Below are 18,043 nucleotides of genomic sequence, written 5' to 3'. Positions count from 1 at the left end.
GAGGTTCCTTCTCTGTCATACAGAACACGGAAATCTAAACCAAAACCTGTTTACTTAATTTCTAGATAAATGATTTTGCAGTTACCTCTTGTATGTGTAAGTACATCTTATATCTGAATCATTCTGTAAAACAGACCTGTCCTTGTTTTCTCCCATCTGGTTAACCTTTGTTATCTGCAAACTTTTTTTTTTTCCTCAAATAATCAAATACAATGAGTGACATTTATCCAAAAGCCTGTTCCCATAGAAGCACACTGAAAACCCATACCTAGTCCTTAAAAGACACCTTTTCATCCTTTTACGTTAATGAAAACATGTAGTTTTCAGTTGCAAATAACAGCCCTTGGGAGCTGTCACCTGCTTACACTGAGATGCATGTGGCACCAGGCTGATATTCCTGATGGAAACGAGGTCCCAAAACTGTGAGTATTGAAGTTGTGTAGCGGCAGGAGCACAATCAAAAAGTACAGTGTAACTGAGGAATTTTCTGTCCCTTAGAACAATTGCACGGGCTCACCGCTTTAATAGGTGTAGGACTTACCAGGTAACCAAATTGAAGCTGAACTGTTTAATCAGCAAGCTGTGCCACCTGCCCTGCTGTGATGGGAAGTGACATATCTGTTATTTTCAGGGATAATACTCAACCTGCAGAACTGAAAGGTAGCTGTTGGGGACCTTCAGACAGTTCCTAGTTCCTCTCTAGGGCCTACAGCAACCCTGTGTCATACCACAGTGCTCAGCCCACCTGGAGTACTGCCTCCATCTCCAGAGCCAACATCAAAAGGACACAGAGCTGTTGGAGTGGGGCCAGAGGAGGCCCCGGAGATGCTGGGAGGGCTGGAGCCCCTCTGCTGTGGGAACAGGCTGGGAGAGCTGGGGGGGTTCAGCCAGGCGAAGAGAAGGCTCCGGGGAGACCTTCCAGCACCTCAATGGGCTCCAGAATCAGGGAGGGGAGCCATGGGACGAGGGGGAAGGGTTTTCCACTGACAAAGGGGAGATTGAGATGAGATGTGAGGCAGAAATTGTTGGCTGTGAGGGGGGTGAGCCCCTGGCCCAGGTTGCCCAGAGAAGCTGTGGCTGCCCCATCCCTGGAGGGGTTCAAGGCCAGGCTGGACGGGGCTTGGAGCAACCTGGGCTGGTGGGAGGTGTCCCTGCAGTCTTTAAGGTCCCTTCCAACTCTAACCAGTCTTTGATTCTATGAAGCAACCATGGTGGATGTCAAAGGGAATTTTGAATTCCTTTGCATTACCATATTACACAACAAAATGAATGTTCTGCAGCTGTGGAGGAGCCAAACAGCAAAGTGAAAGTGCACTGAATAGCTTTGTCCAGCAGCAAACTAGACAAGCTGTGTTTATGTCTCCTTGAATGCATGAAGACACAAACATACAGGAGGCTGCAAGAGCAGCACTGAGAGTAGCATAGTCAAGGTAATTTTGTTCCAGTACATAGCTCTCACTCACTCTCTCTGCCCTGCTCAGCAGAATCGTGTGGCTTAAAGTAAGGTCAACTCTACTGCTTGTTTTACGTCCCTCATCCCAGAGCATATAAAGTTTACAAATAAGCACGAGTCTGCCTGGAAAGAAACTTTTAATTATTTAAAAAACAAACAAAAAACCCCCACAAAAACCCCACAGAAACAGCCTCTCTCCATAGCCCATGCCTGTGCCGCAGAGCAGGGCTAGGAAAGTCTTCCTCCTCCCTTGACCTCACACGCCCTTCACCCATGGCAAGGCTGGGAAGGGGATGGAAAGTGCCAAGTGTTAAGGTGCTGAGAAGCTCTTGATGTTTCTAGTCTCTCAAGTGCTGTTGGCCTGTTCCTGCTCAAAAAGGGCCATGGCTAAATGAGAGCGTGATGCAAGTCCTTCCAAGTTGCTAAGCACACAGCGGTGGTATAACTCCTCACTAAGCCGGGGGTTGCAGCTCCTAAGTGCATATTTCTGCACTAACCCTGGCTCCACAGCCCTAAATAGGTGCAGACCGGAATAGTGGAGGAAGACATCAAATACCTCCATGCTCTCCAGCACCTCATCTCGGTCTAGGATATCAGCTGCTAGCTTGGTACGTGCTGTCATATAGTCAGAGTTATAAAAGCAGGCCTCAGCAAAGGAATGCCTGTCAAAGTGCCCATCCCTCAGGAAGTCGGTACTGGAGGAAGCAGTCTGCTCACCACGGTACACCAATGCGGGGTTGAACTCTTGGAAATGCACCGGGAAAAAGACCTGCCAATTACTGATAGTATTCATGCGGCAGCGGTTCAGGAACTCCATGTTGATTTCTGTCCAGACACTGGCCAAGAAGAATAGTGTATCCACAGGGTGCTTCTTTGAGACTATATCCATGAGTTTCACTTGCGATGGCACCTCAGTTTTAACACTAATCCAGGGAATTTTAACTTCTGCGTAGCGTTTCTCCAGCTCTCCTACCATGGCTTTGACTCCAGCAAAAACATCCACCTGACTGACTCGCTGGGCATCATAGGGATGGTAGATGAACAGCAAAGTCAGCAAGGCATTATCATGTGTGTCCAGTGTGTTCATAGCAAACATATCCAGGAAGTTCGCCACAAAATCCAGGTCCTGCACCGTCAAAGGAAGCACCAGTTGCACCCGTGTGGCCTCTGTCACATACGGCATGGGAATAATTTCCACCTTGCTTAAGGGCCGCACCAGGCTCACTCGTTTGGCCAGAACATGACTGTGGCCCTTTTGGGTGACTGCCTCCAGCAATAGGTCCAGTGTATACTCCATGCCCCGCGTGGGGTCAAAACGCCGGTAGCCGTTCAGCAACTGCCGCTTGCTGAAGCGGAGCAGAGGCTGGTAGCGACTGTTAAGCTGCTCAAGTGCTGACTCAATGATTTCACTGACATCTGCTTTGCTGGCTCCAGAGAGCTCACACTTGGGGGAGCCATCAGGACAGGAGAAGAGGTGCTGCTCAGTGAAGTAGTCCCAGCTGATTACCTCAAAACGTGACTTTGGAAGAAACGGGGCGTTAATGCCCACAGGCCACGTCAAGCCTCCCTCACCTGCAGGGGTCAATGACGTCAGGTTCCTGATCTGCATCTGGGCAAAGAGAGAATGGATACCGATCCCCACCACTTCCTCCAAGAGGTCCAGTCCATCTCCCACCCAGCCCTCCCTCACCACCCAGAACTGTATCTTGGTAGTATCACACCAGCGTTTTTGGATAACGTGGTGTCAGAAGTGCTATTTCTAGCTGATGGTCATCTACAAGCAGAAGCAATAATATTCCTCCACTGTCTTGAAAGAAAAAGAAACCTGCTTGGTCAAGGAGTTTTTAAAGACATCCCTCACCACATACCTGGAGGTCCTGGATCTCCTGGTAGGCTCTGTCAAGCTGGATCCTGCTGAAGTGCTTGTGCAGCCGGTACATCATGGTCATGTCGGAAACGGGGTGCACAGCAAGAGCTGCTTGGAACTCCTCTTCTTCCTCCTTCTCTGGCTCAGTATTTTTCGCCAATTCATAGGTGTGATAATGCTGGCCCTGAAGTGGATAAGAGCCAGAAAGTCTAGCACAGAACTCAAGTTCACAGAGAAGCCTTCCCTCACCCCAGACATCCATTTGCCCCTCCGTCCACGCTGACTGCGGTACCCACAGATGAAAATAGTCCCCACACACGCTACCCCTCATACTACATAGAATCATAGAATAGTTTGGGTGGGAAGGGATCTTTAAAGGCCATCTAGTCCAACCCATTGCCATGAGCAGGGACGTCTTCAACTACATCAGGTTGCTGAGAGCCTCTCTGGTCCAGGTCCCTCTGGACGGCATCCCGTCCCTCAGGCATGTCACTGCACCACTCAGCTTGGTGTCATCTGCAAACCTGATGAGGGTGCCCTCGATCCCATGTCTATGTTATTAATGAAAATATTAAGCAGTGCTTGTCCCAATACGGACCCCTGAGGGACACTACTTGCCCACTTGCTTCTTGGTACCAACGTGCCCTTTATCTGACCTCCAAAACCTCTGCATCAGCATCTGCGAGTAGGCTGAAAATTAAATACTCTATGTCCTCTCTCTCCCCCAATGTCTCAGCTTTGACTACGGGCTTCTCCCCAATGCTGCCTGCCACACCACACAGCCCTTCCCCTCCTCTGTAACTCACAGCAGAGGCTCACAAAAAACCCCCTTTGCTATGCCACACAGAACTAGTAAGAGCATGGGTTCTGTCAGGCTTAGCTAACACAAAACCTGGATAAGGGAGGTAGTACCTGGAGCTGGGAAACACAAGCGATGCCAAGGAAATCAATGATGCAACGTCCCAGCCACTCATCGGGCCGCACACTGAGGATCTCATTGCGACAGCTGTCCAGGTGCGGATGGAGCTTAAGCAGCAGGCTGCGGGATATCAGATAGCCAAAGCCGCCATGACAATAGCGGGCCTGCTCATCTCCCCCAATAAACTCCTCTGCTCGTCCTAGGTAGACATCTTGGTTAATACTCAGGTGTGTCACCAGGGCCTTGACCTGTTCAGCCTGTGCATAGGTGTCATCCTGCATGATGTAGAACCAGTCATAGTCAGAGCCAAAATGCTGATGGATATAGTGCATGGTCTCGTACATGAGCCAAATGGGACGCTCGTCCCCATGGGCCACCAGTACCATGCCATGAGGCACCTTGGCACTGCGCAACCCTGTAAAGTACAGCAGGCGTGGAAAGTGATGGGCTACCGTCTTGTTCACTGCCACTGCCAATGTATTCAGGGTAGCCTTGGAGGTCAGCACAGCCACAAACAGTCTCTCATGGAATCCCAATTCTGTCTGGATGTAGCGAGTTCTATAAAGGAAGGACATACCTACATGACAAACAGCTGGATGACAAAAATCAAAGTATTATCGCAACTTGGGATAAGTCTTTATCTGCTGGAGTCTACCAATAGTGAAACAGTTAAGCCTAAAAGTAGAACTTTAAGAGAAGACTCACTAGTAAAAACCCCGTTTTGTAAAAGCACTTGCTTCCTTCAAGAAAACTACAATCTCACATGATTTATTTGAGCTAGGAAACTGTGCTAGCATGTGTAAAAAAAAGATAAAAATACAGAGCTAGCCACTTGCACATTACATACGTTATTATCAATTGCTCAAAGTTTTCCTGATCAATAGACTGGCTAAAAAAGTTCTGAAGAATAATTTAACATGTCCTGTTAGACACAAGCAATAAAAGAAAAAATACTGTCAATCTTCCTCGGCGCTTCTGTTACCTTTTTTTTTTTTAAAAACTAACTTCTTATATGCTTCTCTTGCATCCCTCTAAAGGTAAGAATCTTAGCCATCACCTTGCTGCATCACGCTGTTACCCCATAAAGAATTTCAAACTGAACGCTCCCCCTAGAACTCGTTAACTCACTGGATGACTCAGAACCCCAAACACCGTACACATATGACTACCTTCCTGGAAGGCAAGCCCGGCCGAAAAAAGGAATTTTACCTGAGCACTTTTTTGTAAGGCTTGCTGGGGTCCCTGTAGTACGGAACAATCCTGGGCTTGAAGTCCTCGTGGCCCGGGACCGGCCGTCCATCCGCCGCCTCCGGCCGCGCTCCGCCGCCGCGGGCCCCGGGAGGCCCCACCGCCCCCGGGCACTGCTCCTCGCCCCCGCCCTGGCTCCAGGAGGCGCGCAGCAGGCTCAGGCTGCAGCCGAGGGAGAGGCCCAGGACGAGCGGCAGGACGGGCCGCAGAGCGGCCAGCAGCGCAGCCAGGCGCATGGCGACGCCGGGGACGGCGGGGCGGCCTCCCGCCGCCGTGCGGTGCGCGAGGGGGAGGGGGGGGTGCGGCCGCAGGCCCGCTAGGCCCGGGGCGGGCTCACGGGGCCGTGCAGGCGCTCAGGGGGCCGGCGGCCGCGGGACATCGCCGGCGCGGGGCACTGGGGCGGCGGCGGGCCCGGCGGGTCAGCGGCCGCGGGACTCTCTCACCTGCGGGCCGGCGGCGGCCCAGAGCTCGGGGCCGGGGGCGCGGGGACAGACAGCGGCCCCCGCCCGGCTGCGCTCCCGCCGCTGCCACCTCAGCCACCGCATCGCCGCCCTCGCGCGCTTCCGCTTCCTCTCTATGATACCCCGGCGGCCAGTCTGCCCGCCGGCGCCACCGCCTCTATGGTACCCCCCGCGCGCTCACGTCGCGCGCCGGCGCCGGGGGCGGGGCGCGCCGGGGGCGGGGCGCGGGGCCGGCGCTGGCGCGAGCGGCGCGGTGCACGCCGGAACGGGCAGTGCCTGGCTCGCGGCAGCGCGCGGCGGCCCGGCCGGCAGCGGCGCGAGCGCGGACTCCAGTTCCCAGGACGGCGCGGGCGCCCGGCGCCCGTGACGTTGCGCGCCCCGATTGGCCGCGGCTGCCGGGGGGCGGGGCGTGCGCACGCGGTAGCAGCTGTCCTGTTGCGACAGAAGGAAAGCGCGGAGCCGCCGGTGCGGGACGGGACGGGCCGGGACGGTGCGGGACGGGCGGCAGTGGGGAGGGAGGCGGAGCGGGGCGGGCCGGGGTGGGTAGCACGGCGCGGGCAGCCGGGCGGGCGGCCCTCGGGCGGGCCCGGCGGCGCCGCGTGCTGCGGGCCGGGGCGGGCGGCGCGCGGGGCCGCCGGGGCGGGGCGGCCCGGGGCGGGCGGGATACGGCGCGGCCTAACGGCGCCTGTCGCTCCTCCGCCGCAGCCCCTCAGCCGCGCCATGCCCTCGGACCTGGCCAAGAAGAAGGCGGCCAAGAAGAAGGAGGCGGCCAAGGCCCGGCAGCGGCCGCGCCGGGCCCCGGAGGAGAACGGCGATGCCGGGACGGAGCCGCAGGAGGTCCGGCCCCCGGAGGCCAACGGAACGTCGCTGCCAGGTGAGAGGCGGCCCCGCCGTGAGACCGGTCCCACAGCGCCGGCGGGCGCCCGACTTGTCCCCGTGAGGCCTCGGCAGGGAGCCCTCGGGGGCGAACCGGCGGCCCGCGTGTGCCCGCGGTGGGGTGAACCGGGACCCCTGTGCCTCTTCGAATGAACTACCTGGCAGGCACGGGCTTGTGCTGAGCGGCGCCGGCTGCAGCAGCCACCGCTAGGGCCGCTGTGCTTTGAGGCAGCAGGACACCGGTAACGGTGCGGGGTCTTTCCATAAACCGTGCAGGTGGAGGGTTCCCTGGACCCGCGCTGAGGCTGGCAGGGTAAGAACGGAGCATGATGGTGGTGCCTATTCCCTCTCAGATACTGCACCGATCTTCTGGTACTTCATGCCCAGACCTGTTTGGGCTTTTTTGGTGGGGTTGTTTTTTTTTCTCCCTGCTGCAGAAGCCCCTGTAGTGTCTGAATTCTTACTGTTCTTACTGATAGTGCTGTGAGCCTCTGTTCGTCTCTTTCTCTGGGACGTACCTGGCGTGCACAAGCCGAGAACCTGGCTGTCTTAGTGGCAGAGACTTTGTCAACAAAGAGCTGTTGACCTCCCTAAAGGAGATGGGCGAGGGAAAGCTTACAGAGAGGGGGTTTATTTCTTGTGACTTTAGCCCCCGGTGGCCGGCAGGGGGTTGAGCACACAGGTTTTGCCCGGGCCCAGGCCACGGTGCGTTGTTGTAAGCGGTACTCGGTGCGTGGCACGGAGAACCGGGCAGCACCGGCGCGGGGGTCTGAGGGCAGGGCAGAGAGGCCGGTCTCCCGGGGACTCCAGGCACACTCTGAGCGCTGGTGGCCCCACGGCCGGGCTGGCGGGCTCGGTCCACGGGCAAGGCCCCACCGGTGCCCGATGGCGGCCGCCGACCGCGACCCGCCATCGCGACCCCCGGCCGCTCCGGGTCCACCCCGGCCCCGCCCGCCCGGGACCAGCCGGCCAATCGCCGCCCGCTCCCGGGGCTCCTTTGCATACCGCCCTCCTATTGGTGAATTCGGTGCCGACCGCCCGCGAGTGTCCCTCCGCCGGTCGGGACGGAGGGTCCCTCCGCCGGTCGGGACGGCGCGGGGGTGCCGCGCACCGGCGCAGACAGCGGGCAGGCTACGCGGGGCGGGAGAGGCGTATTTCGTATTGGCGGCTCCCTGAGGAATAATTGCACGTCAGGGATCAGCCTGCCTCGCTGTCTTCGCGTTGGTGTGGCTTGCTCGTTGGTGTGACTGGTCTGTTCGCGCTGCCCGTGCTCCCCGAGGGCCTCAGTTCAGTGCAGCTGGGGGGCTTTGCTCCTCCTTGGCTAGGGCGCGTTTGCCGTGGTGGTAACAGCGATTTGCCTGAACACGGACAGTCTGAAGGCCAGCGCCCGGAGTGTCGCTGAGATCCTCAATGCCATTTTCTTCTTCAAATGGCAGTGTCTCACCAGGGAGTGGAAACCGGACGCTAACTCAGGTCTGCAGCAGCAGATCAGCATGACAGGAAAGATTTGCTTCTCCTATAGGAGGAAAGGACGAGGGGGGCGTGCGTATGGACATACTAGCTTCTCAAAAAATTGGTAGGACGTATTCCAGCGCTGCTGCTTCTTTCCTCCTCTCAGCTTTCCCTTCATTTATCTTCCAACCAAGTTCTTTTTTGGCTAGCCCTTTCATTAAGCTGGCAAGTGATACTTCGTAGGTTCTCTTCCCACCCCAGCCAAGCCCTTCCTGCAGTGAGGGTTTGTCCCATCATACTTGCATAACAGGCTAGCTGTTGTGGCTGCTTACTTAGTTCTAATGGTCAGATTTTATTTAGAAATCAGGTGGGAGTTCCTGTTGGACTGTATATATCCATCTGCTAAGCTGAAAATCTGAGTGTCATTGCATCTGGGCCTCTTCCACGTGTCTGTAGAAATGGGGACATGGGAGTTGCTTTGTGATCTTGGGCCTATTGGTACAGTAGCTTATGGCTTCCCTTGTATTTGTAAATCAGTAACACTCTGTTCTGTCTCTGCATATAGAGGTGGATGCTCTTACAAAGGAGCTGGAGGACTTTGAATTAAAGAAAGCTGCTGCCCGCGCTGTGACAGGAGTGCTGGCATCCCATCCCAACAGCACTGATGTCCACATCATAAACCTCTCGCTGACCTTCCATGGCCAGGAGCTGCTGAGTGACACAAAATTGGAGCTCAACTCTGGGAGGCGTTATGGCCTGATTGGACTCAATGGGATCGGTAAGCTGTGGGGCACAGTGACGAGGGTGTCTTGGAGCTCAGTGAAGGTTCTGTGCTGCTGAGAAGCTAGACAGATGCAGGTGGTAAATGCTGGAAACCAGAAAGAAGGCGGTTAGACAGACATGTCTGGGACATGGCAGTTTCTGTTCTCCTATCTCCCTGCCCAGGAAGAGGAATTTCTAGGATTGCTGGTAGAAGTATGAGGTTGCTTTCTGGCTTTGGACTGTGCGTTTGAACTTGTTTCTGTGGAGAGTTGGGTGAGATGTCTGGGATCTGTGAATCTGTCTGATTCCTGTTTGCAGGATCTGTTTAGCAGTGTCAATAAACCCAGTGCTGATGCTATTGGTCAAAGAAATTGCACAGTATGGAGGAGTAGGGAGTGTGTTGTTTGGCTTGAATGGGAAAAAACAACTGTACAATCCCTGGAGAAGGTGACGCTTTACATGGAGAGATGCAGAATATGGGTATAATTGAAGAAGAGCTAGTAAGAGTGATCGGCTGGTTTAACTTTCAGGAAAACCCTTAGGTTCTGTAGTGATGAGTGCGTTACTTTCCTCTGTGTTAGAAGTCATTAGAATCTGGGGTCCTCGTAACAGATGTCAGATCTGGTGAGACAGCAGGAAGTATACAGCAGAGATACAGGGTCCCTAAATCCAGGCAGAGGCTGAACTGCAGTGGTTTCCAAATAGCTTCTTCTTGTCTCATCCTGTCCTTGGGGTGATGAGCCTTAGCTGGGAGGGCAGCCTGTTGCAGTGAGGCAGTAGGCTCTGCTGTGTCTCTAATTCTTCTGGACTCTTGGGCAAGAAATTTCCAAGGATTTTCTGGGGTTGGAAAGGGAGGGAGTCATTGGGATCTGACTGCATCTCATCCGTTTCTCTGTGACGTGTCTCACTGAATCCAACAATTAATTGCACGCAGGGAAATCCATGCTTTTGTCAGCTATTGGGAAGCGAGAAGTGCCCATCCCAGAACATATTGACATCTATCACCTCACCCGAGAGATGCCTCCCAGTGACAAGACCCCTCTACAGTGTGTGATGGAGGTGGATACAGAGAGGGCCATGTTAGAACGAGAGGCAGAACGTCTGGCTCATGAAGATGGTAAAGCTTCTCAGAGTCCTTGTGGACAAGGGACATTTCCCCCGTTTCCCTCCCTACCAAAGAATAGGTCTTATTTGGGTTCTTTGGCAGAATTTTTACATGTTACAGTACCTGTTTCCTCCAGCTGCCCTGTACTAGTTGAAAAGTCCTGTGGGATTACACTTCTTTGGATGGAATTGTTCCATTGCTTCTTAAAAATTGTCTCAGGCTTGGGATTGGGCGGGGATGAATAGTGGTAAAGCAGATGGACTATGAGTTTTCCCAGCTGTACAGAGGTGCAGCTGAGAGCCCTTTATTGGTAGAAGTGCTGACAAGCAGGCTCTCTTTCAGCGGAGTGTGAGAAACTCTTGGAGTTATATGAACGTCTCGAGGAGCTGGATGCTGACAAGGCAGAAGCACGGGCCTCACGTATCCTTCATGGCTTGGGGTTCACACCAGCCATGCAGAGGAAGAAGCTGAAGGACTTTAGTGGTGGCTGGCGAATGAGGGTGGCTCTTGCTAGGTGAGTGGTGTACTGCCTGCTGCCTCCTGGAAGAATGTCTCCCTGCCCCTGGCTCTACAGAGCCACATACACAGTTCTAAGAACTCGGAGCAGAGCTGAGGGGCTTTGGGTTACCTGTATTTACCTTACGCTGTCATCTCCCCTCTCCTTTCAGAGCCCTCTTCATTCGGCCTTTCATGCTGCTGCTAGATGAGCCCACAAACCACCTTGACCTGGATGCCTGTGTGTGGTTGGAGGAAGAGCTGAAAACGTAAGCACGAAGGAGTTTGCTGCTTCTATGGGTTGTGCTTTTCTGCTGGAACATCTTGTCAGCACATGAGCAAGTGCTACAGCAGTAACTGTTTATAGTTCTTGTAGCTACATAACTATATTGCAGTATCAGTGGCGTGTTCTTGTGCTTGCTGCTACACGAAGGATTCTTGATGCAAGGGTAATGAATGCAAGACAAAACTCCCGTCTTTCCCTCTCTGAAGAAATGGGAAATGCTGGTTTGTACTCCCTGGTTAAGGCTACTTCCTTGAAAGCCAGGAGCAGCCCTGGCAGCTCGTGGGCCAGCATCATGTGATGTACCAGTAGCGTGAGCTTTCCAGACCCAGCTTCCAGCTCACCTTTTTGCATATTGTTCCTCTGTTTTCACAGAACTCTAGTGTCTGAGTGTGTCAGTTTCATCTTGTTCTAGTATGTCCGGTGGCTGTTTTTCGTAAACAAAGGTGAAATGTTAAGGCTTAAGGCAAAAAGCTTAGGAATAGTTACGAAGCTTAGATTAGCTGGGTTCTGCATTAAAAGGACTGTATTGTCAGAAGCGCTTTTCATTTGCAGAGGTTTTTCCATCGGCTTTGCCAGTTGAACCTTTTGCATACTTGCTTTCGGACTCAGATATTTTAGGGAAGTGATTTGAACCTTGCTTTTTTAGGGAGGTTTTACAGATTTTACAGATGCTCATTTTACAGATTTGGAGCAGAGCTAGGCGTAATGTACCTAATGGATGGTAGTCTGTACGAAGGTGAAAGTAAGCAGCAAAAGTTGAAACTTTTTAGAAGTGTGATGCCAGTGGAGTCAGTTGCATCAGTAGCACTAGTCATCTCCCACAGCTCTTGACTCTTTGTGAAGACGGGTGAAGACTGTCTTATGATGAAGAGTGTTTTAGCACAATGAAAGGTGTTTGCAGTATTTGCTTATTGCAGCTAATTGTAGCTGTTTTACTCCAAACTTCCCAAAGCATCTCCATGTCTGTTATCTTTTTGTTCTTAATCTGACCGTAGGCAAGAGAGATCTGGTGCATGTAAATGCTTTGTCACCACTGGGGCCAACGAGCAAGAATTCTTTTCCTAACTTGGTCTCTAATAACTTATGTGGTGCCACAGGTTCAAGCGGATCCTTGTGCTGATATCCCACTCCCAGGACTTCTTGAATGGTGTCTGCACTAACATAATCCACATGCACAACCGGAAACTGAAGTACTACACGGTGAGTAAGTGGTGCCCTGCGCAACTGGCAAAAACAGAGGAACTGTTCTCTGGGGCATGTCTGATGTTTGATGCCCTCTCTTTAGGGAAACTATGATCAGTATGTAAAGACTCGCTTGGAACTAGAAGAAAATCAAATGAAACGATTCCACTGGGAGCAAGATCAGATCGCCCACATGAAGGTATCTGCCTAGCTGCCTGGACATCTTTCTGCCCATGCAGGTGGGCATCCCTGCACCTCCTCAACCTTGTTATCTTGGCTTTCGGCTAAGTCTGTGTTTTGTTGCAGAATTACATTGCACGATTTGGTCACGGTAGTGCAAAGCTGGCCAGGCAAGCTCAGAGCAAGGAGAAGACCCTTCAAAAAATGATGGCGTCTGGCTTGACAGAGAGAGTCGTGAATGATAAGGTAGGATAAGACATGGGATTGAATCTAGATATCAGCATTGGAAACATGGGCTAGATAAGTAGAATGATCTTTATCTGGCAGCAGGAATGGCTGACACAGCTGGGAGCAAGAGTGGTATACCCTTCCTGATGCCAAGGAGGACTGTACTGTAGATACTGTGATGTTGAAAAGGAGGAGTAATTTTATAGGGGAGAGAAGAGGATTTGTCATATCAATAAGGCTATTTTGCAGACACAGAAATCAGAAATGAATGTCTAAGGGTTGGAGAAGATGGGGGAGGATGCTCAGAGCAACTCCTACTTGTTTGAAGAGTATAAGCCCACATTTGTTTCAAGGGGAAAGAGACAGGGACTCATTAGCCAGCAGATGAGCTTGCAAGCGACTAATCAGAATCAATCTGTGAGTGAGTTGCTAGAGGGGCTCATAAAAAGTCGCAGTCTGGTGCCTTGGTCTACAGATGATGTTTGTAGCGAGGCATGGTTATACCAGAGTAGCTGGGTTGTCTCGTGCTCCAGGGTGTCTAACAAGTGGATATTCTGTGTCAACAGACTTTATCATTCTATTTCCCACCCTGTGGGAAAATCCCCCCGCCTGTCATCATGGTGCAGAATGTCAGCTTCAAATACACCAAGGATGGGGTGAGTATGGGGAGTGTGCATGGGTTGTATGGAGATTACTTGTATCCCTGCCTTGTTTGGGACCGTGAGGCTTTTGGATAAGCTTTCTCACCAGGCTTCAGCATATGGCTAGTGGATCAAACTTCTTGGCAGTGTTAACGCTGTGTCTGCTGAGGACGGAGCATTACAGGTGCAGCATGGAGGTTCCTGGGTAGTAGTGGAAAGGCATAACATGCGTCATGATTTTTGTGGTTTGCAGCCATGGATCTATAATAATCTGGAGTTTGGGATTGACCTGGATACCCGTGTAGCTCTTGTCGGACCCAATGGAGCTGGAAAGTCAACACTGCTGAAACTGCTCACAGGAGAGGTATGCTCCCTACCTTGTTTACCCTTTTCTGGACCTTATTCATGGGATAGTCTTCAACAAAGCTGCTGCAAAACTTACTTGCTGCAGCACCCCAATCGGACCTTGGAAATCCTAAGGTCTTGCTGCAATTTAGGGCTTTTTTCTTTCATATTACTTGTTCAGGCTACCTTCTCTGTGCCAGCACAGAGATGGCTGGATTCTGTATTTCTGGCATACAGCAAAGGGACGAATTTCCTGTTGAAATGCTTTTATCTTCCCTTTCTAGCTGCTGCCCACAGATGGGATGATTCGCAAGCACTCACATGTGAAGATCGGTAGATACCACCAGGTACTCCTTACAGCAGCCCCAGGGACATGAAATGCTGAGGAAAAAGCTGTTGGGAATGAGGAATCTTGCCCCTGTATTTCTGCTTCGAAGGCCCCTCCCACTGCTACCTTCTGCGCCTGCAGATGGGGGAAGGAACTGTTCCGTTGGCTGAATGGGCTCTAGCAGATGTGCTTACCCTGAAAAGAGGGTTGCTGTGGTCCTTTCTGTTTAGCCTCTCACCTTTTATGGGAGAGATGGTTGCCTTGTGCTTGTTGGTGGACAAGCCTGCTGTTTGGAAGCTTTTTCCTGAAATGGAGACTCCTTCCATAATAGTTCAGCACACTGGCTATACAGTGAGTGGGGTTTTTTGCTCTTGCGTTCTGCTGCTCAACTGGTACCAGAGGGGCATAAGGGGGGAAGTACTTTTGGCCATGAAGTGGGTGGTCTGCACAGCCTGAAGCTGACTTTTTCTTCTCTGTCAGCACTTGCAAGAGCAGTTGGACTTAGACCTCTCACCCCTGGAGTACATGATGAAGTGCTACCCCGAGATCAAGGAGAAGGAGGAGATGAGAAAAATCATTGGCAGATATGGTCTGACAGGGAAGCAGCAGGTGAGTATGGGGTTTGCCTTTTGATCGCTAGGGAAGTAGAGCTGCTGCATTTTCTGGTGCTCTACTTGTGTCTGACAGTATGATGCAGTATGCAGCATGGCAGAAATGACAAAATGCTTTTTTCATCTCTGCTTTTGAGGTTGGAGAAAAAAATAACTCACGGCTCATAGGAACTTCCTTTGCATTGCAGCAATATGTGGGTTGGAATGGGTGACCCCCTCAGAACCTGGGTGAAGAGAAGACAAGTTGTGGCATAGCGCTAGACTCAAGCCTGTTTCAATTGTAACTTGAACTAGTTTGCTTATCTCTTGTTTCTGAGGTGAATACTAGGCAGAAACGAACGTGTTCTCAACTGGGAGTGGGGACCACTTGCTTCAAGCAAGAAGGCAGGCTCACCAAGGGTGCTCTAAGTCTAAACATGACATGCTCTTATACGTCATACATCACATGTATGACAGGAGCTGTCCTCATCAGTGCAGTTCAGCATTGATTTTTACGTTGTTCTTCCCCATTTGTCACTCCAGAAGTTGAGAAAAGTTTTATGGTTGTGGCAGGATGCAATGAGCACTAATCAGACCTCAATTAACTATCCTTTGGAACCTTTAACACAAGCTGGGTCTTGCCATGGACACTTCTTCAGAAGCCCCTGGAATTCCCTGGTTCTCCTGTCGAGAGAAGCTTAGTCTAGGTGTAAGACTGACTAAACTTTGTCCTCTTGTGTCACATAGCTGCTGGAAACACAGCGTGAGATCTGAATGTTTTGTGATCAAGGTGGTGGTCTTAAGTTTTCCTGCAGAGCTGTGAACAGTCTGTGTTTGTCAGGTGAGCCCCATTAGGAACCTCTCCGATGGGCAGAAGTGCCGCGTGTGCTTTGCCTGGCTGGCCTGGCAGAATCCTCATATGCTTTTCCTGGATGAGCCCACCAACCACTTGGACATAGAAACAATAGATGCTCTGGCAGATGCTATCAATGAATTTGAAGGAGGAATGATGCTCGTCAGCCATGACTTCAGACTTATCCAACAGGTAAGAAAAGTAGTGGATTTTGTCAGAGCAAAAATTACCCTTCTAACACTTTAAGTAATTAAAATAAGGTATTTTCAACTGACTGGCTCTTACTCATTCCAAAAAGATGTATGAGTGAAAAAAATCACTGGATGTGATTCCTTTGCTATATTCATGTGAAACAACTACTGACCTAGCCTAGGAAAACTTCAGGTACTTGAAAGGGAAAAAAAACCAACAACAACACAAAAAAACCCACCACAAAACCCTAGAAGCAAAGAAAAAGTGAAATAGAAATCATGACACACTGTGGAGGCCTTAACTAGATTTTTTTAAATGATACTGGAGTAGTTCTAGCACAATTTTTTATGACTCAGTCGGCACAGGTGAATTGCACCACGTACACACAAATGTCAAATGCTGATTTATCAGCTATAGCTTTGCCTGCAAGATCAAGTATAACTTTATTTTTCAGATCCAAGTAGTTCAGGTCAAGAACTACTTTCTTCAATTCACAATTTATCAGGAAAGGCTTTCCTTCTTAGTCCATATACAAAAAAAATAAATGTTGAGAGGTCAAGGATTTTCAGTTCTAAAATCTTGTATAAATTACGCAGAAAAGACCAGGTAAGATATTTCACTGCAGATATTTTTCTTTGGTAATGAAGTGTGAAAGTTATTAAACTCTTTTCTTACCAGACTTCAGCGAGTAGATGTCGGTTAATTTCATAATTTTGGTACAATTATAAAATGCTGTACTGTAAACCTCTCTTCCTTGTGTGCGTGCTTTCAGGTTGCTCAGGAGATCTGGGTCTGTGAGAAGCAGACAATCACAAAGTGGCAAGGCGACATCCTCGCCTACAAGGAACATCTCAAGTCAAAGCTGGTGGACGAGGATCCTCAGCTCACCAAAAGGACCCACAACGTGTGAGCTCTGGAGTGGTCGGTTGGGTGCTCTTGGTGGAGACTGACGGTGGCCAACATGACTCGCCCACCTGCCGACTGGAATGGGACTTTGCTGCTCTCTCCGTGGCTGTGTTCTAGGATTGCTGCAATACTGCTTCCCCTTGACTTGCCTCGCACCTCTGTATCTGGACAGATCTCTTCTCTCCTGATCTGGCTACATTTGGGCAACCATTGCCGTATTCAGATGGTGTCCCATCTGAGCCAGGCCTTGGCATCTAATGGTCTGGGGTCACGGCAGTGGCAGTTCGGGTGTCTGAGCTGCAGTGACACAGAAGCGGAGACCCCAGCCCAGCTTCTCCCGCCTCTTCCTTCCCAATTTCTGCTTCAGTTTAGATACTTCACTTCAAACTCCTCTGGCCTTGGTTTGTTTTTAACTATTATTTAACAGTGTAATAAACGGATCTGCCTGAGAATCCATCAGTCAATAAAGAGGGAAGAACAGTCTTGTCTTGTTTTGTGAGCTGTAGTAGTTACTGGGGCATGCTGGGGCAAATCAGCTGGTGCTGAGCTTTGAGTAAGGAGACGGAGCCCTTTCTTCTGGGGTGAAGGTTCAGTTCTTCAGTAGTACCCAAGTGATGCCCCGAACTTGTGGGAGACATGAAGTGGTGAGTTCTGAGCTCTGGAGGGGCAGTGAGTAGGATCCTCACCCCGGGGAAACCTCCGTTAATCCAGAGTGAACACTGGGTTTTCCAGTTAGTGACAGAAGGGGGGGCAAGCCACACGTGGTTTTTTATTGTTGAGCGGTACAGCCCTTTCAAGGCTCTGAGGACAGAATGTAGATCTACAAAATACCCGTGTGTGTTCTCTACTACAACAGAGTGGCTTACGTGTATGCTTGTTCCTTTACCTTGGATTTTATGGGTCTAATAATGAGACTCAATGATTTAGGATTTTTAGACTATGAATTAGTTATTTGTTCCTTGCAGGTTTAGCTAAATGAGGCTAATCAGCTAGAGTCAGTTTAACATTTATTTTTGTTCTTAATAACAAATTTTTAGAAAAGATGGTGCTTAAACCTCACCCTGTGTCACAGAAGCTTGAATAAAACATTTTTCATGTATTTTTAAAACAATTAAAAGGTACTAAAGAAAAAGGTAGCAAATCAAACCAAATAGCTTCTTATGGTCATGAGTTACCATTTTAATTACTTCTGGCACATGAGAATGGCTGCACTGGTCACGTGAAATGTTCACATGGCAATAACCTGTTCCAACTGTACCTGTTGACAGGCAAATTGAAGAATAGGACAAATACGTAGCGGTTGTATTTCCTCAGATGCTGCCTGTCTGTGGCTCTGCCTTTGAGTAGAGTATTTCCTTGTTTTTTTCCAAAGGGACCATCCAAGTTGTGACTGCTGCTGTAGAAGCACTGCGTATCGCGTAGGACAAGTGTCTCAGTGGGAGCTGGCTGCAGTAGATAGTGCAGAACGTTCAGGGTTTTTCAGTGTTTTTAGCAATGATCTGAGAGAAATGATCTCCCACTCTGCTCTGCACTGGTGAGGCCACAACTGGAATACTGTGTCCAGTTCTGGGCTCCCCAGTTCAAGAGAGACAGGGAACTGCTGGAGCGAGCCCAACGAAGGGCAACTAAGATAATTGAGGGACTGGAGCACCTCCCTTATGAGGAAAGGCTGAG

The 18,043-nt window shown here is 50.9% G+C and overlaps 2 protein-coding genes across 5 annotated transcripts; one reads left to right on the top strand and one right to left on the bottom strand.

Moving 5' to 3' along the window:
- Positions 1 to 1,571: 1,571 nt before the first annotated feature.
- On the bottom strand, positions 1,572 to 6,086 carry CHPF2 (chondroitin polymerizing factor 2). Of its 2 annotated transcripts, none has more exons than XM_054192911.1 (4): positions 5,449 to 6,086; positions 4,233 to 4,797; positions 3,322 to 3,504; positions 1,572 to 3,062 (listed from the first exon to the last, which is right to left on the bottom strand). In XM_054192911.1, the coding sequence occupies exons 1-4, from the start codon at positions 5,721 to 5,723 to the stop codon at positions 1,800 to 1,802; spliced, it is 2,286 nt and encodes a 761-aa protein (XP_054048886.1). In that variant the 5' UTR covers positions 5,724 to 6,086; the 3' UTR covers positions 1,572 to 1,799. The 2 variants fall into 2 exon arrangements, with proteins under 2 accessions (XP_054048886.1, XP_054048887.1); XM_054192912.1 differs by having other exon boundaries at positions 4,233 to 4,831; positions 5,449 to 5,676.
- A 210-nt stretch (positions 6,087 to 6,296) lies between these two features.
- ABCF2 (ATP binding cassette subfamily F member 2) lies at positions 6,297 to 16,849 on the top strand. Of its 3 annotated transcripts, none has more exons than XM_054192136.1 (15): positions 6,298 to 6,413; positions 6,654 to 6,822; positions 8,842 to 9,054; positions 9,973 to 10,155; positions 10,486 to 10,657; positions 10,812 to 10,907; positions 12,022 to 12,124; positions 12,210 to 12,305; positions 12,413 to 12,532; positions 13,081 to 13,170; positions 13,409 to 13,519; positions 13,785 to 13,847; positions 14,309 to 14,437; positions 15,260 to 15,463; positions 16,236 to 16,849. In XM_054192136.1, exons 2-15 carry the CDS (start codon positions 6,669 to 6,671, stop codon positions 16,371 to 16,373), a joined length of 1,872 nt encoding a protein of 623 aa, XP_054048111.1. In that variant the 5' UTR covers positions 6,298 to 6,413; positions 6,654 to 6,668; the 3' UTR covers positions 16,374 to 16,849. The 3 variants fall into 3 exon arrangements, with proteins under 3 accessions (XP_054048113.1, XP_054048111.1, XP_054048112.1); XM_054192137.1 differs by having other exon boundaries at positions 6,349 to 6,438; XM_054192138.1 differs by lacking the exons at positions 15,260 to 15,463; positions 16,236 to 16,849 and adding an exon at positions 15,166 to 15,207 and having other exon boundaries at positions 6,297 to 6,413.
- Positions 16,850 to 18,043: the final 1,194 nt, after the last annotated feature.

This window comes from Rissa tridactyla, chromosome 2, assembly GCF_028500815.1.
Source record: "Rissa tridactyla isolate bRisTri1 chromosome 2, bRisTri1.patW.cur.20221130, whole genome shotgun sequence".
Classification (NCBI taxonomy): Eukaryota; Metazoa; Chordata; class Aves; order Charadriiformes; family Laridae; genus Rissa; species Rissa tridactyla.
Note: the sequence above shows the minus strand (reverse complement) of the source record. Positions and strands in the feature narration are given on the sequence as shown.

Coding starts and splice junctions, on each gene's coding strand:
- CHPF2 (XM_054192911.1), bottom strand. CDS start 5,723: ATGCGCCTGGCTGCGCTGCTGGCCGCTCTGCGGCCCGTCCTGCCGCTC. Junction 4,798..5,448: donor CCTTACAAAAAAGTGCTCAG/GTAAAATTCCTT, acceptor CTTCCTTTATAG/AACTCGCTACATCCAGACAG. Junction 3,063..3,321: donor AGGAGATCCAGGACCTCCAG/GTATGTGGTGAG, acceptor CTCTTTGCCCAG/ATGCAGATCAGGAACCTGAC.
- ABCF2 (XM_054192136.1), top strand. CDS start 6,669: ATGCCCTCGGACCTGGCCAAGAAGAAGGCGGCCAAGAAGAAGGAGGCG. Junction 13,848..14,308: donor AGATCGGTAGATACCACCAG/GTACTCCTTACA, acceptor CTTCTCTGTCAG/CACTTGCAAGAGCAGTTGGA. Junction 15,464..16,235: donor ACTTCAGACTTATCCAACAG/GTAAGAAAAGTA, acceptor GCGTGCTTTCAG/GTTGCTCAGGAGATCTGGGT.